Source organism: Sceloporus occidentalis, unplaced genomic scaffold, assembly GCF_023333645.1.
Source record: "Sceloporus occidentalis isolate IW3139 unplaced genomic scaffold, rSceOcc1.0.p SCAF_1, whole genome shotgun sequence".
Classification (NCBI taxonomy): Eukaryota; Metazoa; Chordata; class Lepidosauria; order Squamata; family Phrynosomatidae; genus Sceloporus; species Sceloporus occidentalis.
Window position 1 is genome coordinate 211,991,459 of NW_028316981.1, and position 25,955 is coordinate 212,017,413.

The 25,955-nt window shown below is 41.3% G+C and overlaps 1 protein-coding gene across 2 annotated transcripts in view; it reads left to right on the forward strand.

Moving 5' to 3' along the window:
- Positions 1 to 25,955, forward strand: part of SHB (SH2 domain containing adaptor protein B) — a 196,836-nt gene that overhangs the window by 118,701 nt on the left and 52,180 nt on the right. The window contains exons 4-6 of one of the 2 annotated variants that reach the window (XM_089488759.1): positions 15,568 to 15,742; positions 17,024 to 17,143; positions 23,093 to 23,148. In XM_089488759.1, the coding sequence (XP_089344885.1) occupies positions 15,568 to 15,742; positions 17,024 to 17,143; positions 23,093 to 23,141 (344 nt within the window). In that variant the 3' untranslated portion in view covers positions 23,142 to 23,148. Of the gene's footprint in view, positions 1 to 15,567; positions 15,743 to 17,023; positions 17,144 to 23,092; positions 23,149 to 25,955 lie in introns of those variants that run through there. The other variant, XM_089488758.1, reaches the window with a different exon arrangement.

Below are 25,955 nucleotides of genomic sequence, written 5' to 3' on the forward strand. Positions count from 1 at the left end.
AAATGACTTGAAGGCACAAAACAACAACACGGTGGCCAGCACAACAGCTACAGATGTAATCATGGTCAAGATGCGCATGCTCAGAGTAGTGGGATTCTTCATTTTCATTTGGCACTTGGACAGGAGACTGTCACTAGTTTTGCACAAAGAGATGAAGTGCTTTACTTTTGTCAGGAAACTTGGGAAATTATGTGGGAAGAAAAGACAGGGAAACTGCATTATTGCAACCTTGTCCAATTCCTGGAATTAAGTAAACATATTGCTTTTTTCTGCTCCTGTGCATGAATGTGATGAGATTTATCTGCCCAGGTGGCTGCTGGGCCTGGCTTTACAATAAGAGGAAAGGAAAGGATGTGTATGCACAAGAGAGCCAGCATGCTGTAGTGGATTGAATGTTGTATTGGGACTTTGGGAGACTACGCCTCATATTCACACTTAGCCACAGAAGCCAACTCAGTGATCTTGGGCAAGTCACACTCTTTCAGCCTCAAGGGAAGACAACAAATCATGCCAAGACAACCTCATGTTATTGAATGGTAAAATACAATGTTTGCATGATTAAAACAAGAATCATGAGAATGAAAGCAGTTTTTCCCCACTGAGAAAAAAGCTTCCACTGGTAGTCAGTGCTGCTGATACTCATTGGAGAACCTACATCTTTTAAGTAGCATTTCAGAATGTATTCGCTGGTATAAGATACATTATGGGAAAACATTTTTTTTCATAACTTGTTTGTATTCACAATGGCAACAGCTTTTTAAAAAAGATTGCTGCTCCACTGAATTGATGTACTTCTTGTTCTAATGTGTTATTACAATATGAGCTATAGAATCAACATGTTTAAACTTCTTTGAAGTTATTCATTTGGATTATTTTCCAAATTCAATGAATACCTAAACTGCTGCTGCTGCTGCTTCCCACACAGGTGTGATGATTATATGCAATCTAGATATATATATATATATATATTTCTTTCGCTTGGAGGTGGTATCTGAAAAACTGAAACAGTGGCTTACTTGTCTGTTTGACACTGAAACAGCAATCTGAATATTTAATATAATTTTTTTTTCAATAGCAAAATGCCTTCCGCTGGAGGGCAAATTCATGTGCTGCTGAAAAAATGTATTCTGGAATTGTGAATTACAAAATATGTGAAATCCCTTGGCCTTGCAGCTACATAAACTTATTTTGAAGGGTATGTAGAAAACTAGTAAATGTATTTTTACAGTCCATGATTCTTACAGTTTTAATAAAAAAAATCATGGGCTCCCAGGAGTGACATAGGCAATGGGAGTTGCGTGGCATTCCTGGACAGCAGCCACTTGAGCCATAGTCCTTGTCTTTAGAGTGTAGGCAGGGCTATATTTTTGCCTGACTTCCTAGTACTGCATCAGCTGCTTCCTCTCCAGTTTAGTAAATGTGACGTAAGGACAAAGCCACATGGGGTGGGTATAATCTAGACCTATTTCAAACCGGCTTTCGGGCAGGCTACGGGGTTGAGACTGCCATGGTCGCCCTGGTCGATGATCTTCGTCTGGGCATGGACAGGGGTAGCGTGTCCCTGTTAGTGCTCTTGGACATCTCAGCGGCTTTTGATACCATAGACCATGGTATCCTTCTGGAGCGCCTGGCAGAGTTGGGAATCGGGGGGCACTGCGCTTCAGTGTTTCCGATCCTACCTCTCTGGGAGGTTCCAGATGGTGCAGCTGGGGGACGTCTGCTCCGATAAGAGGGCCCTTACATCTGGGGTCCCTCAAGGAACCATTCTGTCCCCCATGCTCTTTAACATTTACATGAAACCGCTGGGAGAGATCATCCGGAGGCATGGGGTGCGGGGTTATCAGTACGCTGATGACACCCAAATAGTCTTCTCTATGTCTCCGACTGATTCAGTGACCAAGGATGGCATCTCTCCTCTTGTTGTCTGTTTGGAGTCGGTAATGGGCTGGATGAGGGAAAACAGACTCAGCCTGAATCCAGAGAAAACGGAAGTGCTCGTGATAGGTTCTCCTGGCCCAGGGACGGTGGTACTTCCACTTGTCCTGAATGGGATCACGCTTCCTGTGAAGGACTCAGTACGCAGTCTGGGGGTGCTTCTTGATTCGTCGCTCCACCTTACCTCACAGGTGGATGCGACGGTCAGGAGCACCTGTTATCAGCTTCGGCTGATACGCCAGCTGCGTCCCTACCTGAGCCAGGGGGACCTTGAAACAGTAGTACATGCCCTGGTAACCTCTCGTTTGGATTTCTGCAATGCGCTCTACATGGGGCAACCCTTGTACCATACCCGGAAGCTGCAGTTGGTGCAGAATATGGTGGCTAGACTGGTCACTAATACATCTAGGACCAGTCACATAACACCGGTCTTAAAAGACCTTCATTGGCTGCCTATCCGCTTCCGGGCGCAATACAAGGTGTTGGTTATCACCTATAAAGCCCTAAATGGCTTGGGCCCAGGGTACTTGGAGGACTGCCTCTCTCCATATAATCTGCCCCGCACACTCAGATCAGCCGGGAAGCAAATGTTAAGAGTTCCGGAGGCTAGATTGGCTAGCACCACCAGGAGGGCCTTTTCTATCTCGGCCCCCAAGCTCTGGAGCTCGCTCCCCGGCGAGCTCTGCTCGGCCACCTCCTTAGACCAATTTAAGAAGGGGCTGAAAACACACTTTTTCGAGCAGGCATACCCCTGACTCCTGACCCCTGAATGCTCTCCCTCCCCTCCTGACAGCATTGTTGAGCTGCCATGAGATATGGTTTATTTTAAATGTATGGGGGGGGGGGGGGGTTAATGTATTCATGTTTTTAATGTATATGTTGTGAGTTGTATATGTTGTTAAACCGCTTTGATCAATGGAAAAGCGGTATATAAATAAAATTTTATTATTATTATTATTATTATAAAATGGATTGGTCTTGTTCTTGTTAATTGCTGTTGTTAATTGCCTTCGAGTGGACCCCAGCTCATGGCAACCCTGTAGATGAGACATCTCCAAGATTCCCTGTCCTCCACTACTCTGCTTAGGTCCTCCAAATTCATATCCATGACCTCCCTGATTGCATCCATCCATCTGGCATGTGGCCTTCCTCTGTTTCTACTACCCTCCACCTTTCCTAGCATTATTGTCTTTTCTAGTGATCTGTGCCTTCTCATTATGTGGTCAAATACAACAGCCTTAGTTTGATCATCTTGGATTCTAAGGAGATTTCAGGCTGGATCTGTTCAAGGACCCATTTGTTTGTCTTTTTGGCTGTCCACGGCATCCTCAGCACTCTTCTCCAGGACCAATCTCAAATAACTTCTTTTTCCCTCTGTCTGCATTTCTTCAGTGTCCAGCTCTCACATCTGTACATGAAGATGGGGAACACAGTAGATTAGAATAAACAATTTTGTCTCAAAAACAACTTGCAAGCAAGCATTCATTTAAGGCAATTTGGCTACTCCATCCAAAGGGGCTATTGCTCTGTGATGAAGCTCTTGATTTGTACAGCGAAGTCTCAGGGTCAGACCCTTGCATCTGTTAGAAAGTAGACAATACCGATCTAGAAAGGGCAATGGCCTATTTTTTGTATGCTTATATGAAGAAATCCAAAAGCAGGATTAGGCCACTGGTTGCTGGTGGCTCCATTCCACGTTTTGGCTAGCTTTAAAGGATTTCCCATTTAGGAATAGAGTTCAGCACCTTGGAGAACTCCTTTAAGGTCAGGCTTGAAATCTGGAGTAAATTCATCACCCCCAGTGAGACACCAGCTGCCACTGGATTTGGCTCTGAAACATCCGCAAGAGCTCTTGGAAAGAATGTTAATAAATGGGAGAAAAATGCAGTAAATATATTGGTAGCTGTGACCATTTGTGTGGTTCAGTGGAGAAGTATACACAGGTTGAGTCTCTTATCCGGAATTCCGAAATACTTTCAAAGTCCAAAATTGTCAGTTACAAGAAACTTTCAGAATAGTGACTCATGCAGAAACACAGCAGGCTGAACTTTGAAGCACTCTGAAAATAAATGTTTTATAGCATAAGAGTTACGTGTGCTTCCAGTTTTTATCCAGAAAAAGTATACCAGAACTATCAAAGGTTTTATAAAAAGTGATTATCCCATATTTAATGAACATAATTCTTTAGTAAAAAAAAGACCAAAAAAACCAAATAGGTTCCTTTTGTAAGACTTTAGTCTCTGTATGTAATTTGAACCTCATTCCCAGTATAGTCATTAACATGGGAATAAATCATATTGGACACAATGGTAATTAATTTGAAGTAGCGAGCCAGCATGCCACAGTGGTTTGAGCATTGGACTGTGACTTTGGAGACCAGAATTCAATTTTCACTCAGTCATGAGACCCACCTTGGACAAATCACATATTCTCAGCCTTCAGGGGAAGGCAATGGCAAAGCACCTCTGAACAAATCTTGCCAAGAAAAACCCATGATAGGTTCACCTTAGGATTGCCATAAGTCAGAAACAGCTTGAAGGTGCACAACACACACAACAGACAAGCATAGGAATGTTCTGTTAAACATGTTATTTCCATACCTTTTTCACATACAATTAGCCAAGGTAACTTGTTTTGCTTCCCATAATGTTAAATAATTGCTTGAAGCTTTTAATTACTAGCAAGTTGTTGTAACGATTTAGGTTCTATCAGTGGTGTCTGGTTGTCTGATTTGTCTCAATACAAGTATTCTTTTAAGGGATTATATACGTGTCTTCCACAAAGACAGACAACATTAAAATTATTGCTTTTTAACAGAATAAATAAATGAAACATAATTAAATTTTATGAACTATTTGAATCAGCTAATTCCTCCCAACACCCTTGCTTTGTGATTATGGTTTTGCATGCTTTTGAACAGTTTAGTAATTATACCTTTCAAACACTGCCATTTAAGGGCCATCTCAGACAAGACTTGTGTGCTGTGGGTTCCAGAGTCAAAAACTATCACACATTTATTTTCTGCATGCACAGAAGGCAAAATAAACCAATATGCAGGGTTTTTTCATTGAAGTAAATTCATCTCTTTTCTTCCTATGTGGATGTACTTTCTATGTGGGGAACTTTCCGTGTGGGGAACAGTATCTTCTATGAGGAAAACCTTCTTTAGATATTGTGAGAACGAAGTGTATGTACTCTTGTAGTCTTTCATCATTTTATACCTGGGAGCCACTTTTGTCCTCATAGTACAAAATGTTTACTTGTTGCATATATCTATTTTTCTGACTTTGCCCAAATATAACATGATAGAAAGTCAGCAGATCAGAATGCAAAACTGTCCTTTGAAGTGGAATTGCCACTTCAAACCATTGTTTATAATGAACATTATCAAAGTTTGTATCTACGCAAAACAGTTCATGGTTTAGCTCTTCTTGCCTCACTTCTTTAGTCTTGCTGCTCGAAAGGTATCCAGCATGCCTCACAGGTATCTCCCTATATGTGACCTCTATATCAGAGTTTAATAACTAGTCTAGAAGGAGGACCTTGTCCACCTTGCCAACTCCTTTACCCTTAACCTTCTTCGCCAAAAAATTTCTCCCACTCAGCTCAGAAAAAGTATCTGCCTTTCCACAACAGCTGACCTGGGAACCCAAACTCTTACCTATAGACAGCGATTTGTGATTAGGACTAGGGTTTTTTATCAGCTCTGTAGAAAGTGTTGTCTTTCTTCAGTTGACCTGGCTGATAAAACCTGATGAAAAAATTCTTAACTAAATATGATAGGGAAAATATGAGCCTACCTGTTTATTTTTTTATTATTATTTTATATTTATTTGTTAGATTTCTACAAAAACAATCAATGATGTGTATAGCAGACCACATTAAAGCATTAAAACCAACAGGATAATGAATAATTATGAAGCCAGTAGCACAATTTGTAAGGCTAAATGAAAATAGTCTGTTGTAAAGACATTTCTCAAAGCAACAAAGGGTGGGAAACAATCCAAAGGGAGTGTGTTGTATTGCTTGGGAGCAAATCAAGAAATTCTTCTCCAGCAGACCCATAAAGTGAGTACAGATATACAGGTTTGAAAAAAAAGTGGGGGGAGGATTGGGGGGGGATGTTGGGTTTTTATCAAGAACTTTTTTTGTGTGTGAAATGCTGGAAAACAAAAGAATTGTGGAATACTTTGTTCTAGAATTAAACAATAAAATGTTTCATACAGGTTGAGTCTCTTTTATCTGGAATTCCAAAACCTGAAATCCAAAATGCTGTGCTGCATCTGTGACTGAGATAGTGACACTTTTGCTTTCTGATAGTTCAGTGTACAGAAATGTTGTTTCATGCACAAAATTACTTTAAAATACTGTGTATTAATTTACCTAAAGGCTAAGTCTATAAGGTGTATATGAAATATAAATGAATATCATGTTTAGACTTGGGTCCCATCTCCAAGATACCTCCTTATGTATATGAAAGTATTTCAAAATCCAAAATATTTAAGGTTCCAAACATGTTGGATGAGAAACCTCATCCAAAGTCCCTATATTGAGTCCCTGTATTGGGAGAAAGGCAAGATATAAGTAAATAATAATAATAACAACAACCTGTATTTTGTTGTTGTTGTGGGCCTTCAAGTCATTTTTGATTTATGGTGACTGAAAGGAAAACCTATAACAGGTTTTCTTGGCAAGATTTGTTCAAAGGAGGTTTGCCAGTGCCTTCCCCTGAGCCTCAGAGCATACAACTAACCCAAGGTCATCCAGTGGGTTTCACAGTTGAGATGAAAATCAAACCCTACTCTCCAGAGTCTCAGTCCAGCACTCATACCACTATACCACACTAGCTCTCAGGGAAAGTTACCACCAGTAAATCTCTTATTCTTGGCTTTTTTCAAGAGGGTTTAACCACAGAGAGAGAGAGGTGGGGGATGTTCATCACATCATCAGTTTTGATAGCCATGTAGGGCACAAAGCTCAAAGTAACAGGTGATAGCACTCATCTCTCTGTACACACTATACAAATCCTCAGGATCTGGAGGCTGAGAAGAATCCCATAATCCTAACATAGGCCTGTTACAGACTGCCAAAATAAAGCTGCTTCAGGTCTCTTTGGAGGTATGTTATTTAAATGATGCATGGGTCCTAAGAGTCCGGAAGTCGCGCCAAAGCCACACTCCATTCCTAAGCACTGGAGTGCAGCTTTGGTGCAGCTTTCGGATTCTTAGGATGCATGCATCATTTAAACAGCATACCTCCAAAGAGACCCGAAGCAGCTTTATTTTGGCAGCCTGTAACAGGCCATTGTTTGGAATCTAAATCAAAGTAGATTTTGTGAGGATGGAGGGGTATGCATACAATTTTTCACAATAAGCCATTGACTTCTCCAGCAGCCTCTTGTGCCAAGAAGGTCTCACAAACTATGGGAAAGCATTGCAGGTCTGTTATATGCAAACATGATAGCAGCAAAGAAATTATCATTGTTTGCTACCATCACTGCTACAATCTAGTGCCACGGTGGCGAATCTGTGGCATGCATGCCCTCTGGTATGCAAAGCTGTCTGGCAGCCACAGTAAGTAGGGGTGGAGGGCAGGGCATGTGTACTTGGCCCGGTTCTATGTCATGATTTGGTTTGCCTCCGGAGAACCAGCCTGGCTCCTTGCCACAGCCCGGTTCTCCCATAGAAAACTGAGCTGTGACAAGGAGGGGTGGCACATAGCCCTTCTTGCATGCTATGGGATTCTGGGAATTGTAGTTTTGTGAGGTGTAATGGCACTGTCTGAAGGAGGGCTCCTCCTCTGCCCTTTCCTCCTTGTCATGCTCAGGGGGCTCCAGAGAGGGCGACAATCTGCTCCAGAGTGCTTCCCCAGCTGCCTCCTCATGCATGGGTTGGGGTGTGCAGTGACAGCCAGCGTTTCACTCCCACCCCATTCCCATGTTTTTGTTGTTGCATGTCTTCAAGTGATTCCTGACTTATGGTGTCCCTAAAGTGATACTATCATGGGTTTTTTTTTTTTTTGCAAGATTTGTTCAGAGGAGTTTTGCCATTGCCTTCCTCTGAGGCTGAGAGAGTGTGACTTGCCCAATGTCTCCCAGTGGGTTTCATGGCTGAGCTGGGATTCAAGCCCTGGTCTGCAGAGTCACATGCTCAAACTGCTGCCTCTCTTTGTTTTTGTTATTGTGCTGTGCCTTCTGTGCTTTCTTATGCTTGTTGTTGTTGTTGTTGTTGTTGTGTGCCTCCAAGTCATTTCCAGTTTATGGCCCCAGAGCACCCTTCCTCCCTTCTGAGCACCGGTTCCTGGTGACCTTAAAGCGAAACTATCATGGGGCAAGCTTCATCAGAGGGGGATTTCCATTGCCATCCTCTGACTTGTGTGTATGGTATCTTCAGGTCATTTGTGGCGTATGGCAACCCTAAAGTAAAACTATCATGGAATTTTCTTAGCAGGTTTCATCAGAGTGGGGTTTGCTATTACTAGCCTGAGGCTGAGAGAATGTACCTTGGGTTTTTCCCCTGGAGGTCCTGTTCGCAGAAGTTCCCTCCCTGGCACCAGGTGAGACCTGGTGCGGGAACACCACTGAGTTTGGGCACTCGGTCTCTAAAAGGTTCTCCATCACTGGTCTAGTGTCTTCAAGTGGACTCTAACCCATCTTCTGCCCAATTAATCTCCAGCCATACTCTAGCTGTCATCTTCCTGTTTTCTCTCACTACACTTCACATTCAAAAAAATGAGCAGATCTGGTTCTTCCAGAGAAAATAGGATGCTTATTATTATTATTATTATTATTATTATTATTATTATTAACCTTTATTTAAGCAATAAATAAAGAAGCAATAGCATTATCTGCCCAAGCTATGTTCACATTTAACCAGAGCTTTGATAGTCCTGCCAGCAAACCAGGCAAGAAACTCTCCAAGTGCATTCAGGAAACTGTTTTGAACTGTCAGACACATGAAACAAACACACCATGCCTAGAGGGGTTTGTATGGTTGGTCAGTCCAAAACTAATCAGATACTGACCTAACCTAACCTTACCAGGTACCAACTCCACCAGACCAGAATATCAGATCAAGGGTGTGTTCTATCACATTCAGAGCCAAGTAAAATCCCAACTGGGTGATCTCAGAGTGAAGGGTGAAATCCTCCCAATTGAGCCAGTTAGTGTGATCCAGTATCACTCCAGCCAGCTTAGAAACAAGACTGTTGGGGAGCACAGTGATCAGTACACCAAGAGAATTGCTATATTGCCCTAGCCTCTTCATTGCAGGAACCTGAATTTATAATTGGCAGACTGCTGTTTGGAATATCTGCTTAGTAAGAGAGAATCTCTATAGTTTGCCGTGACTCTACTTAATCGCAGTGTTAGACTGCTGCACCACAGAATAACCCATGGTCTTTTCATCTTATGAATGTGGCAGCTTTTCCATCTCTGTATGTTGTTGTTGTTAATTGCCCTTAAGTTGTCCCCAATATATGGTGAATCTATGGATGAGATATCTTCAAGCCTCCATATCCTCCACTGCTCTGTTTAAGTCTTGTAGATTCATGCCCATGGTCACCCGGATTGAGTCTATCCTTCTGGCCTTTGGACACTTTCAACTGCCCTCCACCTTTCCTAGCATTATTCTCTTTTCTAATGAGTCATGCCTTCTCATGATGTGACCAAGGTACAACAGCCTTTGATCATCTTGGCTTCCAGGGAAATTTCTGGCTCAAGAACCCACTTGTTTGTCTTTTTGGTTGTCCATGGTATCCATCTCCATAGCTGAAGTGAAAATGGGTCCAGTCCATGGTTTGCTGAAGCTTACGTAGATGCTCTTGTTGGTTTTAGTGGAACTGAGCTGCAACCATTGCATGCAGGGTTCTTCAGTAATAACCAAAAACAAATAAATGACTTCAGCTTCCCTCTCCCCCTTTTAGGATTTTATTGAAATCAGTGGAAGTATTTCTGAAAGGTAACATTTGCACAGTGGGAGATCAGGACAATACTGGTTCAGCTCACTTACCTTAGCCCTCTTGTTTACATATTTGACTTCTTGTTTGCACAGGGGCCTACGTAAGGCAATGTACAGGTCACAATTCCCTGCACAGTACAAGGTTTTGCTGTGATAAAACACTGCATTTCCAAGAGAGGTCCCTCCCTATAACATTATACTGGACTTGCTTTGATTATTTACTCTTGGTATTCCTGCACACAAAGAAATCCTGACTGGATTATAGCAGAATTGGTTCCTTTAAAGTTGCTCTTGAATCTTCCTTCATAATGATCTCCTAAACACTAAGCAGCCCATTCAATAAAGAAGGTTTCATCTTATATAGCTTAATGACTATTTAGGAGGCTGTCTAGCTTCCTAAAAGAAATTGGGTTTTTATTCCCCTCTCTCCAGTAGACTTTGACAAGAGGCAACATAAATTCTTAAGACTGCTGCACTCTATTTTATTGTCTCATGATGAAAAAGTAACTAAAAATACATCTGTACCAATATAGGAAAGTGTTTAGCTTCTTTTTCCAGTCTTTTGTCTAATTCCAGTCTTCTGTCTGTTAAGTCAAAATAATTTTCCATAGTCCCACTCATAGATGGAATTTTGCCAGTTGTGTCTATGTTGCTAGAAAACTGAAGGATTTCCTTTTAAACTTAAGAAAATCTTAAGCTTTTTCTGGTAATCAGATATGCTGGGTAGACCACTTCCTTAGCCTCAAGAAACATATCAAGAGCTGGCAATTTAATTTCTGACATAATTCTGAAATACTTTATTTGCTTTCCATGTGCCTTTTCTGCCCTGGTGGGCAACTACCATGTTTTAAACCAGTGGTCCCCAAACTGTGCCCTTTAAGAGATTTTGGACTTCAGCTCCCAGAAGCTTCAGCCATGTTGGCCAGTAGTTTGGGATTCTGGGAGCTGAAGTCCAAAATCCCTTAAAGAGTACTGTTTGGACACCACTGTTTTAAACTCATTAGAAACAAAATCCTAGGTACATAAAGGCAATAACATTTTTTAATGGTGGTTGTTATTGTTAACTGCCCTCAAGTTGTCCTCAACTCATGGTGAATGGGACAGCTCCATTCCTCCCTATCCTCAACTCCTCTGCTTAGGTCCTACAGACTCAGGCCCATGGTCTCCCTGATCGAGTCTCCCCATCTGGTATGTGGTTGTCCTCTCTTTCTGCTTCCCTCTGCCTTTCCCAGCATTATAGTATTTTCTAATGTACAGTCTGCCCTTGGCTTACGCGGGGAATCCGTTCCGGACACACAAACCCCACGTAAGCCAAATACCACACATACTCAAGCCCCATTCAAGTGAATGGGGCTCATGAATGCGGTGGCATGGTGGCGCACGGGCATGTGCCTCATTCATCCAAATGGGATGCGCCCCTCCCGTGCACTCCCACACAGCTTTCAGCGTATGCTGAAAGCCACATATAGCGCGCCTGCATATAACGCAGGTGCACTGTATTCTCATGATGTGGCCAGAGTTTGACAGCCTCAGTTTCATCATCCTTGCTTCCAGGAAGAGTTCAGCTTTGATCTGTTCTAAGACCCATTTATTTGTCTTTTTTGCCATCCGTAGTATTCTTAGCACTTTTCTCCAGCATCACACCTCAAATGAGCTGATTTTCTTTCTGTCAGTTTTCTTCACTGTCCAGGTCTTGCATCCTTACATGGTGATATCTGTACACGGGGAATACAAATGACCGGATGATTTTAACTTTAATGCTCAGTTATATATCTTGATACTTTAGGATCCTGTCTAGTTCCTTCCCATTCCTAGTCATCTACTTATTTCTTGACTGCACTCTCTGTTCCAATCAATGTTTGATCCTAGGTAAGGAAGTCTTTAACTATTTCAATTTTCTCATTATCTAGGTTGAGTTTATGTAGATCCTCTGTGGTCATTATTTTTGTTTTCTTTATGTTCAGCAGTAAGCCTGCTTTTACGCTTTGTTCCTTCTTATGCTTCCTTAGTAATTGTTCCAATTCTGTGATGTTTTTCTGCTAGCAGTATGGTGTCATCTGCATATCTTAGATTGTTGATGTTCCTTCCTCCTATCTTTGTTATTCTGAGTCTAAGCCTGCTCTTCATATGGTACTTTTAAAAATGTAATAGCTGTAAAACAACTAGAATTAGATGGCTGAGATACCATTCCCTTGTAACAGATCCCTCCTGGTTGGCCTGAAAGAGAAGGAACTGCATAGTTTCCTCCTCTAGATTCTGCTCCCAGGTATCCACTTAGGTGTCTCTCTCCTACACACTGACTCTGCTCTGAAAGAAGGAGCAGAGAGAGCAAACAGACTTCCAGGCACAAAATGACAGAACAAAATAGCCTTCTCCAGCCAGGTACTCTCCAGACATGTTAATAATAATAATAATAATAATAATAATAATAATAATAATAATAATAAAGATTTATTTCTAGCCCACCCAATTATGAAGAATCCAGGCGGGTTACAACAATAAAATACATCAGATTACAATAGAGTTAAAAAATCAAACCCTAGACCTACAACTTCCATCATCGCCACCAAGTTGGGGCTGGCTGTTCTGAAACATTCTCATTCAGTCTCTGACAGGATGGCTAGTGGAAGTATTTATTAACATTTAAACTTGATGTTATTTCTGACCATTCACAAATGGGTTGGAGGGAGTGGAAAAAGCAAATGAGAAATTTGTTTTAAGCAGTGTTTCTCATTCCAAAACACCAGATCTCTCTGATGCCACCTCAGCTGTAACCTGAGAAAGAATAAGAGCCTCAAAGTGGTCCTTTCCCCCAAATCCTCAGAATAATTTGATATAGTAGTTTGCATGGCTGGCAAAATTTGGAGGGACTGTGTGTGGCTATCTATCTGTACCTGTGCTACTTGTCACATTCAGAGGTAGTTTTGGTAATATAGCAAAATACAATAGCACCCAAAATCCACAAAACAGTGATACCTTTATTTCACCAATTAAAATGCATACAATATATGATGCAAGCTCTCAAAGCTCCTTTGCCTTATGAAGAATCCAGTGGAGCTTCAAAAGCTTTCATCATGTATTTTATGCATTTTAGTTGGTAGAATAAAGGTATTGCTGTTTTGTAGATTTTGAATGTTGTTATACTTTCCACTAGTTATGTTACTCTTGTTTGCACTGAAAGAAGCAGGTAATTTACCTTCTTGTCAAAACCATATGTGGAACTAGCATTCATAACATCCTTGCACATGCTGTTTCTAACTATAAGCTTGAAATATCTGGATCAGGATAATTGTCCAGAACTCTGCTTGGGATTTTGGAAAAGGCTGAGTTCACATTAATACATACAGAGGCAGCAACTTGTACTGGCATTTTAGATTTAGATACCAAATGTCAGCTTGACCTACACATCTTATGAATTGCCATGCTGTGGTAGTTCCCATTTGTTCCTCCAAAAGTCTATAGTAGAAGAAATGTAAGAGATCTTTTCCTTGGGTTGGTAGTATAATGATACTACAGGTTGAGTCTCCCTTATCTGGAATTGTGAAATCCAAAAAAAATCCAGAATGTAAAACACCTCTGGTCCCAATCTTTCAACTAAGGGAGAATCGACCTGTACAAACAAGCTTATTACTATTAATAATAAGAGGCTCTCATTTGTGGCTTCATGGAGAGGGCAGTGGAGAATAGAGTTGCCTTCTTCAGTGCTCTATACTGAAGTGTTCCACACCATCCCTAGCCAGTGTGGTCAGCAGTCTGAAATAATAGGAATTATAGTCCAACATATTTGGAGGACACCCAAGTCAGAAGAGTCTGCCCTACTATGGTTCTCCCCCCACCCGCCTCCCCCAAATCCTGGGAATGTGTCATCTTCTAACAATTCTCTGCTGAAAAGCTGCAGGCTCTCTCTTTCCCCAGAATGAAGGCTCCCAAGTGTGGTATAGGTGAACACTGAATCTTTATTTAAATGCAGCTGATCTTTCTCCAGATTGCTTGTAGCACAAATATGCTACAGCCAAAAATCATACTACTGAATCCTGTAATAAGTAAGCAAATAAACTCTGGATGTACACTAGCTTGTCCCAATCAGCTAATTCCAGCTACTAGTGAAAACATGACACATTGGCTTGTATCGGTGTTGTTAATGTGACTGCAGCTATTAGGAAAGGCTATCTAAATGGAGCTGCATGCATCTGAGGAATCAGTCTAAAGCTTATAAAAGCTTATGCTACAACTTCTTTCACATAGTTACTGTATATACTCGTGTATAAGTCGACCTCATGTATAAGTCGAGGTGGGGTTTGGAGGCCAATATTATGGATTTTAATATGACCCGTGGATAAGTCGAGGGTGCAGTCAGTCCCTCTGCTCCACTTGCCTCTTGGTGCTCCTTTGAGTGGCTTGTGCCCCCGAGACTTCCCTGCTGCTCTGCTTGCTTTTTGGTGCTGTGAGGGCAAGCTCCAAAAAGCCATCTCTGCTCAAAGTGTTCATAGAATCATAGAGTTGGAAGAGACCCCAAGGGCCATCCAGTCCAACCCCATTCTGCCATGCAGGAAATCCAAATCAAAGCATTCCCAACAGATGGCCATCCAGCCTCTGTTTAAAGACCTCCAAAGAGGGAGATTCAGATTTTTTTTTGCTCCTTTGTATATTTTGGAGAGGAAAGCTTGCAAGCCCAGCACTTGGGAGATTTTCTTTTCCTGATGCTTGAGTGGCTCCAGTGTTTCCTCTGCTCCCTTTCCTTTCCTGAAGCAGCCAATCTGGGGAAATCTCCCAGGCGCTGGGCTTGCAAGCAAGCAAGGCTTCTCTGGGGGGAAAAGGTGAAGGCATCTCTGCTCATGTTTTTAAAGGAGAAGAAACTGCTATCTTCCTGGCTCTTCATGCTGCAGAGCCCAGAGGAGGACGTCTCTTTTTTGCTCTCATGGAGCAAGTGAGGGAGAGAGGAAGGAAGGAAGCAGGGATGCCTCCACAGCTGCAGGAGCACTGGCGACTCAGGCAAGCGCCGGGGACCCAGGGAGGCAGGCAGGGAGGGAAGGCTGGCAGCCTTTCTCTTAAGGGCACTCTCCCTGGACTAAAAGACCTGCAAATCAACCCCCGGTCCCCTGGAAAGAGTCGCTTTTGGAACTGCATTACCGTATATACGCATGTATAAGTCTACCTAAGATTTCGAGATCAATTTTTGGGCATAAATTTTTCGACTTATAAACGTGTATATACGGTAGTCTCAAAGGTGCTACAGGATCTGTCTCAAAGGTGCTTTGTATATGGATATTCCAGACTAACATGGACAGGGGGTGCAAAGAGTGTGGACTGCACCAGGTGACATTCTAAGGGGGGGCTGCCCACTGCTTGAAACCTCGAATGTTGTGAGGACCTGGACATATAATTTCCCATGTTACTATCCACCAAATAATGGCATTATAAATGTGAACGCTATAGATCAGTCTGTGTTTAATGTATTGCAGCAGTTTAATCTTTTAAATAACATTCTGCTATCATATCCAAGTGTAAGAATGGGTGGTGGAGGCAGAAAGTACCCACTTCCTATTAAGGACTTCAGATTAGCCACATCCTTGTGCATCTGGCAAGTTAAAGGATGTATGTGCCATCTATTAAAGCTTTTTTTTTTTAATGTGTTGATTTGGAAGTAATTGCTTTGCCTTAACTTTTCTTTCAGTCCAGTTCAACGGGGGAGAAATAAGGCAGTCTTCACCTTCTCCATCTTCAAGCGACCGGCGTCGACAGCTTCGAGCACCGGGGGGAGGCTTCAAACCCATCAAGCATGGTAGCCCTGAATTCTGTGGAATCCTTGGGGAAAGAGTGGATCCAACTATCCCACTGGAAAAACAAATGTAAGTCAAGCTGACATTGACGGTATGGATGAGTGAGGAGGGAGGCAGAAACCATGTTTAGAAGAGGTTTGATTATAGAACTCAGTGGAGTCTCAGGCCTTATGTCTGCATTATAAGTGACTAACACAACAGGTCTCCCTTGGGCAGTTTTGCCTGGCATGTCTTACAATAAATCTGCATCTGGTATTCTGCTTTCAGCTGCTTCTGTACAAGGGCCATTTCACTCAGGTTTGCTTTTTTTTTAATACACCCTGTGGAAAGCCTAACCAGTACAACAGTATAATATATGCTTTCAAACATGTTTGGCATGTTCACAACTTATATTTTGCAGTGTTCATTTCATTTAAGGGTACACTTGAAAATGTATATCCTGTGACTATAACATGAAAGGTTATTTTTGAAAAACCTGTTAATGTGTGCCTTCAAGTTGTTTTAGACTCATGGCAGGGGTTTCTTGGCAAGATTTATTCGGGGGGGGGGGGGGGTTCCTTTGCCTTCTTCTGAGGCTGAGAGAATGTGACTAGCCCAGGGTCACCCATTGGGTTTCCATGCTTTTCTTCCCCCTTCCTCTTTCTGTGATTTGCACTTTTGCTACAATTAGTGAAATTGTTTTACCTAGATAATCATTCTACTGTGTAAGGTGACAGTGTCACTTTAAATAAAACACACTATTGTCTGAGATCTTTTGTCTAATTATGTGCTCAGTTACAGCTTTTAATGACAGAGGAGGCTAGGGTCCAAAACACAGTGAAGAAATAATCCAATTTGAGACCACTTTAACTGCCAAGGCTCAGTGCTAGGGAATTCTGGGAACTGTAGTTTTGTGAGACATTGAGCCTTCTTGTCAGAGCGCTCTGGTGCCACAATAAACTACAATTTCCAGGTTTCCCTAGCACTGAGCCAGGGCAGTTAAAGCAGTCTCAAACTGGATTATTTCTGTAGTGTGGTTTTGGCCTAATTGTCCTACATATAGTAATACTTCTGCCTCATATGAAATTCTGCTGGGTAATAAAAGTTGTAAAAATTAACACTGTCATAACTGTCTTCCCATCGTGTTCCAAATGGTTAATTCTATGTCCCCACAAAATCCATAAGACTTCAAAATATTTCACTGGTCCCCTAGTTGTTGGTTTTTAAAACAGCCTTTAAAATATTGTAACAGCAATGTGAGATGTTTTCTTTCCCTGTTTGTTTGTGTTTGTGTTTTTGGGTTTTTTTTTACATTTAAGGCAAGTTTATCCTAACTTTTAATTGCTTTGTGGCCTTTGGTCTCTTTTGTAGATGGTATCATGGAGCAATCAGTCGAACAGATGCAGAAAACCTCTTGCGGTTGTGTAAAGAATGTAGCTATCTTGTGAGGAATAGTCAAACCAGCAAGCATGACTATTCACTCTCATTAAAGTAAGTATACTGGGTGCTTTTAAAAGGGGGGAAATAAGAACCAATTTTATGAGCATGACTTATTAAACAGACTTTTTTGGTGCAGCAACAGCAAACAAAACCCATTCATGTTGACACTCAAAAGCCTACCCATACCCATAGGAGCTTTAGAATTCCAAACGTCAGACTGTGTTGCTTTGAATGACAGTTTCTAGATTTGGTTGTAATGCTCCAGGGACGTGCACAGATTTTTTAGTGTTTGCCTGGTCCCTTTTAACAAAATACACTTTATCTCTTCTAGCGACTGATTAAATTGTTTCTGCTCTTCTGTCTTTTTCCTCCAAGCATTTAATAAACCCATTGTTTTGCTGTCTTCCACCCCTCTTCTTTCCCTGCCCAGCCAATGTAACAACTGCTCTGCACTTACATAGCACAAAGAGATTGTATGGCAACATTAATGCCATCAAGTAAAATAGTCCTTCCACTGATAAATAAACTACCATATAAAGTATTATCCAGTGGAACAGGTATGTAAGAATTGGATAAATGATTGTGTAGTGAACAAAATATGCCAACAATTAATCAGAAAAATATAATAAAAAGTCATACAAAATGTTTAAAACCACAAAGATTTGAAGTAAGCAGACTTCGGTATATAGGGGGCCCTTGGTATCCATTGGGGTTTAGTTCCAGGACCACTACCACCATCACCATGGATATCAAAATCCTAGGATGCCGAAGTCCCATTAAATACAACAGCATGGTAAAATAGCACCCTTTTTTATAAAATGGCAAAATCAAGGTTTACTTTTTTGGAATTTATATATTTTAAAATTATTTTCAAGCAGTGGATGGTTGAATCTATGGATATGAATCTGTGGATACGAAGGGCCAGCTGTAAAGTCTCATTGAATTCACTGGGGCTTGCTTCCAAGTCAAAGTATTAGATTACTCAAAAGTATATACTGTCAGTCCTCAAATTTTATGAAGGTTAGGGTGCGTTCCCCCCATGAAAGTGGGAAAACATCTCTAGACACCCCCCCTCAAAAAAAAAAACAGTATTAACACAAAAAAGGTACTTGTACTGGCAGGGTGTCTGGGGCCAGCTACGTACACCTTCCCTCAGTCACTCACTCTCATGTGGACAGGGAGGAGGTGATGGAATGGAGAGGAGGGCGAAAGGGGGCATACATTCCATCCCTTTGCCCCTCTTGCCCACCCACAGCTTCACTCCTTGCAATTCCCCATCCCATCCTCCATCTGCCTGCCTGAGCCGAGACAGCAAGTGAATGTAAGTGAATGTATGTGCCCTCCCTCCTCAGACTCCCCCAACGCACTTCCCTTCCACCCACCCTGCCTATATGAGTAAATGAGCAAATGAATGCCTGTGACCTTCCTCTTCATGCTCCCCCATCCCATGTCTCCACTCACCTGCACATGTGAGCAAGAGAATACCCACACTCTCCATCCTCATGTTGCCCTTAGCCCATCCCCTTCCCCCTGCTCACACATGTGAGCAAGAGAATATTTGTGCAGCCAAGCCCAGCCACCTCACTAGTTTGATTTCTTCCCAATGTCATCGTTATTATCAAAGCCTCTGTTAAAAATTGTGTACAGCAACAGCAAACAGTGAACAGTAATCCACAAATAATCAAATCCACAAATACCTAAGCTGCACATGTGATGGGATGACTGTAAATATAGAACTCTTGTGTCAATAGTACATGTAAATTTACAGCTCAGAACAGCTGTGACACACTCATTACTCAATTGTGTTGTAGATTCTAGAAAGTGCAAAATGCAGTCTGGTTGAATTTGCACTTATTGTGGTGGGATTTTAAGGGGGAAAAATCCTGATCTAGTAATGAAATTCATCCTTCTTTAACCACACGACGGCTCCTTTCTCATGCATTAGTACAAAATGGTTGGACTATTCTTAAGCTAAAGAGACACACCCAAAAAAGTACAATTGGAATATGTACTTTTGTAGAGATATTATGTACATAGTTTTTTAAAAAAAAAATCTATTACCTCTTTCTTAAATCATATATATATAAACACAATTACACAGATTATTAATTTTGAGAGAGTAACCATATAGAGAGCCAGTGTGGTGCAGTTATCACACTCTCTCAGCCTGAAAGGAAGGCAAGGGCAAACCTGCTTTGAACAAATTCTATCAAGAAAACCTTGTGAAAGTTTCGCCTTAGTGTTACCATAAATCACAAATGACTTGAATGCACACAGAAACTAAACTGTAACTATTCTCATTATCAACAGTATCTCACTCTTTAAACATAAAGATAATAAACTAGTTCTGCTTTTAAACAAAGAAAAAACTCTCTGCCCCACCCGGAATGGAAGGTTTTGTTTATATTTTGTCTCAAGCTAGCTCTGGTTAGTTTTTACACTTCTTGAAGCAAGAAGCATTTCTGACTTTAAAAAAAAAAAACAACTAAAATCCAGCACACTAATTGGTCACTTGAGGGTGTGGATGTTAACAGTTTCAGGTAAAATACAAGGCAACTGTTAGTTGTATATGTTCACATTCAAAATAAGTGACTGTCTGTCCAGGCAAACCCTCTGGAGACCAGGGCATTGGTCTGTGTTTATTTAATACAGAAGATTTGGGCTGAACCCCCTTCATCTCCAAAGAAAAGAATCAAAGATCGCAAATGGGGAGAGTCTTCCATAAGACCTAGCAGAATTGCAATCCATAAAAGTATAAAATACTAGGCTAAATGACCAAATACAGTGTTTGACTGTTGTGTTCCTGTAGAAATCAACAAGGATCTTAAGATTTATTGAAATCAAATTGAAGATCAAGGTTTGGAGCAGAACTTAAGCACCTTAGAGAACACAAAAGTGTTTTGGCAACATTATTTAGAGTTCTCTGGGGACTAAGCTAAGCGAGACTAGGGCAGATGGGGAAATAATGTGTTGCTGGGGAACTGGTAGAGTATACATTTTTCACAGCCCTATTAGGTTAATGTCTGAGGGGGCTTCCACTTTACTGCAAAATTCTCCCTCACTCCCACCACCCCATACTTTTTCTTTCTTTCACCTTCTTTTTTCTTTTGTTCTTTGTTGAGATCATCTACAGGGAGCTTCTCAGATAAAGATTGGAAAGTTGCACACAGCTTTTTTCCAATGCTTCCAAAATACTTCAGCTTCAGCAGTAGAACTTCGACATTATTAATGGTTAATTTTTGCTGCATGATTATTGGCCAATTTATTCTAATATTTAAAACATTCTTTCATATTAAAAAAAAACATCAACAACAACAATGCAGACTTATTCTGGTTCTCATTTGGCTGTTTTACCAACAGAATTTGTCCTTCGAGTCCAATCATTGTTTCCAAAATTTAAAAAATATATATATAAAGGGGAGATATTTGATTGTGATATCAACTGTGATGTTCAGCTCCTGTTTTATTGTGGGAGTGAGAAGAGAAGATTTATTTGTTTACAATTATTATATGCAATGGTAATGATTTAATATTACAACATATGGGTAGCTTTATAGAATGAGAGGAATTATGATGTGCTGCCTGCCTGCTGGTTTAGGCAACAGGCCATGATACAGAGCCAAATTATACAACCAGCAGAATCACATGGTTCACCCTTGCTGGAACTCCATCACTTCATACCGTATAACTAAAGGCAGCCTGTTTAGATGTTCCCTCTTTATTTTTTAAAAAATACCTGCCTGGTATGGTTTTTTGTTTTAAAGTAAGTTTTCAGCCAGTTGGCTTGTGCACAGGGATGTCTGCTTTGGTTTAATTTGACTTTAATATGGGAAAGGACTCTGCTCCCAATCCTCCCCACACACCTACACAGACTCTGAAATAGTTCTTTCCATGAAATCCTACTGATAGTTGCAGCTTAGTTATTGAATCATACTCTTTAATGGAAAGCTTCTACCATGAGATATTGATACAAAAACAGGCACCTATTGAACAGTATATATGAAGAACACTTTAAGTGAATTCTACAATCTTTTTTCTGCATGACCCCTTAAGCACACTGCAAACCAAGGCCTGTTACAGACAGCCAAAATAAAGCTGCTTCGAGTCACTTTGGAGGTATGGTATTTCAATGATACATGCGTCCTAAGAGTCCAAAGGCTGCACCAAAGCCATGCTCCAGTCCTAAGGACTGGAGTGCAGCTTTGGTGAAGCTTTCAGACTCTTAGGATTCATGCATCATTGAAATACCATACCTCCAAAGTGACTCGAAGCAGCTTTATTTTGGCTATCTGTAACAGGCCCAAGGCTATTTTCTGGAAAGGTGCTGTCTGCCTCCTTCACTTCTTTTCCATGCCTGAGAATGCAAACCTCTCCCTTTGTCATGGACCTGTGAGGGAAAGGGGCAGTGGGAAGCAGTGGGGAGATAAAACGTGCAAGGTTGGAAAGTCCTCCAGAGACCTTAAGTCCCTGAATCCTCACAGTGGAGACACAGTAGGCAGTTCACTATGTGAGACTCGTCCAAGCCATTTGGCCTGTTCTGCCTTGTTTGGGGATACGGTGGAGCACTCAGGCACCGCCTAGGTTTCTTTCATTGGATTAGCCTGCTTGCAATGGCATGTTTGTTTCATGATTGTGCATTCCCATGTTTTCAGTATTTATCTTCCTGAGCTGTCTGTTTCCGGCATTCTTTAGCGCAAACTGTGGAACAAAGTGCAGTGTTATTCGTCAGAGATTACCTCTTTTCACTTCTCCTGTGATGGAATTTCCTTTTTGTTTGGCAGGAGACCAACACTTCCCTTTGCTATCCCTGATGTTGTCCATCTAAGTATGTGTAATCTTGTTGCTTTGCAGTTGCTTTTTTATTATTTTCTTTTTGCCATTTCTCACCATTTCTGTTGCTTTGCTTTAATCTTCAACATAAATTTTAAGCGTACTGTTGGAGATTATGGTAGTGTTTTGATGGCAAAGACTGTATTGCCTAAGTAGTATTACCCTCTGCCTAGGTATTAAAACTGTTTGCATAAAATTAAAATTATTGCAAAACACTGAAGGCCTTAGTCCAAGCCCGCCTGCAATTTCTAATCTACTAAACCAAATGCTTCCCACCAGGGCTACCAAGTACTTGACTGCAGCTTCTGTTCACCTCTTCTGGGGATTCCCTAAAAGCAAATGGCCTAAAAATGCAATTGGACTATCATAGTTGGTGGGCCACTTTAGGCAAGGTGGCTTGGCAGATATACAGGCCTAGTTTAATCCCGTGTAATGAGCATATAACAGAGCCATTGTAGTGTAGTGGTTTGCGCACTGGACTGTCACTCTGGAGACCAGGGTTCAAATCCCTGTTCAGCAATGGAAACTCACAGGGTGACCTTGGGCAAGTCACACACTCTCAGAGCAGGTCTACACTGGCCAGAATTCCTCTCATTACCCAGGCACTCTGGAACAATGCCAACCATCTGTCTACACACATGCTGCCATTGGTGCAGATCACTCCCTCCGAGGTTAAAAAGGAAGCTCCCAGCATCGATTGCATGGCTGGGTGCCTCATTGTGACCTCAGAGGAGTAATGTGTTATAATGACAGGCAGCATATCAGGACACTATGTAAAACAGCTGCCCAGTGTTGCCTGAGGATGCTGTGGATTTCCCTGAAAGAGCTAGACCAAATGTTGATTTTTTAAAAGTCAGATTAAGGCAGGCATGGCCTGGATTCGGTAAGGAACTAGCCTTCCCATGTGAAGACAGTCAGTATTCAAATTTGGCCTGTGGCCCTACCTCGTGTGGACAGCGCAATGTGAGGGCAGGAGGGAAACAATGTAAATAGCCCATGTAAACATACCCTTAGCCTCAGAAAACCTCAAATAGGTTCACCTTAGGTTGTCATAAATCAGAAATGACTTTAAAACACACAATAACAACAATGAGCACATAACTTTAAAGTGTGAAATTTGAAGTTAGAAGTACTCCTGAGTTGTTGGTTTTTTTTAAATTTCTCTTTCAGAACAAAGCAGCATGTGATTTTTATTGAGATGTTCAGCTTAGAACAATAAGTATTCCAGCATTCCCACCACATTTCCAAGGCCCCCTGAAGTATATAGCAAAGTCTACTTTGGTGGTCTGTGTCTCTTCAATCAACCGCATGAAGAGGCATTAGGCCATAAACTGATCCATCCATTCCCCACAGTCGCACCACAAAGCACTCTGATCGTTTTATTGCATGATTTTCATAGAATCACACATTGAATTGGTGTCTGCTTTACTACTGGAATGTCAACAATAGCTGGAAGAAAAGAGTTAGGGGAGAAGGGAGACTGGGTTTTCTTTAAAAATAGTAGGACCTCAGGTACAAGGTGGAACATCCTAAAAGGCATGCACAACTTATAGAAAAGGGCAGGAGTGAACAATTGCATTGAGACAGATGAGGGATGCTTCAGGTTGGCCAAGTGCTTAAAAAGCTGTATTTTTTCTATTTTTGTTCATGTTTTGTAAATTTCAGTATAGGAGTATAGTCTTTTTTTAAATTAAAAAGATTGGCTACATATATGTAATACAGAGTAAAAACTAGCTGAAATAAAAATAACAAAATTATTAACAAAATCTTTCAATTCATATTTCGGTAAATATTGATAAATTTATATATAAAGCTGATATGATGTTAACTATTGATATTGAATGAAAAGGAACTCAGTTGACTATGATACTGACTTTGTTGCTTTTGTGTACCTTCAGGCAGTTTCCAACTTATGGCAACTCTAAGACAAGCCTATCATGGGGTTTTCTTGGCAAGATTTGTTCAGAGGGTGTTTGCCATTGCCTTCCTCTAAGGCTGAGAGGTGTGACTTGCCCAAGGTCACCCAGTGGGTTTCCATGGCCAGGCCAGGATTCAAACCCTTGTCTCCATAGTCCAGCATTCAAACCATATTGACCGTGATATTGACCACCCCACTAAATATAAATCTTTTTTTCAGTGAATATAGTGCATTTAGCAATTCCATGGAATCACATGGAGCCATCTATATAGTTCAGCTTCTATCTAGCTTAACAGTACACAAAAATACCATCTATCTAGTTTAACAATACACAAAAAAACTCCCGAAAGAGGCCCATCCAACCTCAGTTTAAAGACTTTCGAAGGAGGAGAACACACTACCCTCCAGTGCAATCTTTTCCACTGTCAAATGGTTCTCTCCCTCAGGAAGGTTTTCCTAATGTTTAGGTAGAATGTCTTTTCTTGTATAACCAATTCCTTCATGTTCTAATTTTGGAACAGCAGAGAACAGACTTGCTCCATCTCCTACATGACATTCCTCCAGGGATGTTTAAATATGACTATCATATCACCTCTCCTCCTTCTCTAAGCTAAATCTTGTTCCTTGGAGACTAATGGAAAGAAACTGGTAGCATGAGCTTTTGTAGATTTGAGTCTACTTCCTCAGATGCAAGTCAATGTAAACTCATGCTACCAGCTACTTACTTACATTGGCCTGTTACAGACAGCCAAAATAAAGCTGCTTCGAGTCACAGTGGAGGTATGGTGTTTCAATGATGCATTAGTCCTAAGAGTCCAGAAGCCACACCAAAGCCAGCTCCAGTCCTTAGGGCTGGAGCGTGGCTTTGGTGCAACTTCTGGACTCTTAGGATGCATGCATCATTGAAACACCATACCTCCACTGTGACTCGAAGCAGCTTTATTTTGGCTGTCTGTAACAGGCCTTACTTTCTCTAGACCATTTCTTTCTCACCATTTCTGACACTGAACATCTCAGAGCAAACTAAGAAGAGTACACAGAGAAACATCCCAGGGTTGACCCTGCTTAGCTTGCAAATTAGAGAGGAATGGTACATTTAGGGTATTTATGTGCCTTCCATGTGTGGAACCTTTATTCCCAAATATAATGAGATCTAAGTTTATTTTAATTGCAGTGCCTAATGTGCTTGTGTCTGCCATCCTTTAGTTCTCCTTCCCCTTGTTCCTTGGGGCAGAGAATTCTTTTCTTGTTTATTAAACACTGAAAAATGCCATATACTGTGATGTGTTGTATAAATAAGAAATGATAACAAAATGCATGTGGGTATACATTTTCCCCAACAGAATTCCTTTTGGGTAACAGAGGGCCCATACAGACAGGCTAAAATAAAGCTACTTTGGGTCACTTTGGAGGTATGCCGTTTAAATGCTGCATGTGTCCTAAGAGGCTAGAAGCCATGCCAAAGCCACGCTCCAGTCCTAAGGACTGGAGTGTAGCTTTGGCACAGCTTCTGGCCTCTTAGGAAGTATGCATCATTTAAAAAGTATACTTCCAAAGTGGCCTGAAGCAGCTTTACTTTGGCCTGTCTGTATGGGCCTAGAGAGACTTATGATCCTTTCTTTCTTAACTAGTGCTGTGCCACAGTTATAATTGTACCTCCAATACAAGTGCAAAATACCCTAATTGTTACTGACAGGCATGTTCAGTAATATGTATTAGGAACTACACCAGTACTCCCCTGGAACTGTTAAGATAATGTTATTAGTTGCTCCTGCATAGCCAATTGTGGAGAATGCTGAGAGTTGCAGTCCAGCATAATCTGGAAGCAGTGTTGTGAAGTCAGGAGCATCCCAAACCCTGATATTTCAGGGACTAGTCCTGACACTTGGGGACAGTGCCTGGTGATAGCACAGGGAGTAGGGTCTGGTGGTGTCGTTAAACTTGATACATTAAGCATCAACTACAGTTGCTCAGAGTCTGTCATTGAGATATAAAACACAAGTCTATAAAATGAGATGAGGTCCCTGCAGAATGTACAGTGGCCATTCCAGCCTGGAACTGTGGATACCAGCAGCACAGCCCAGCATAATAAGCACGTAAGTTAACTAAGCATTC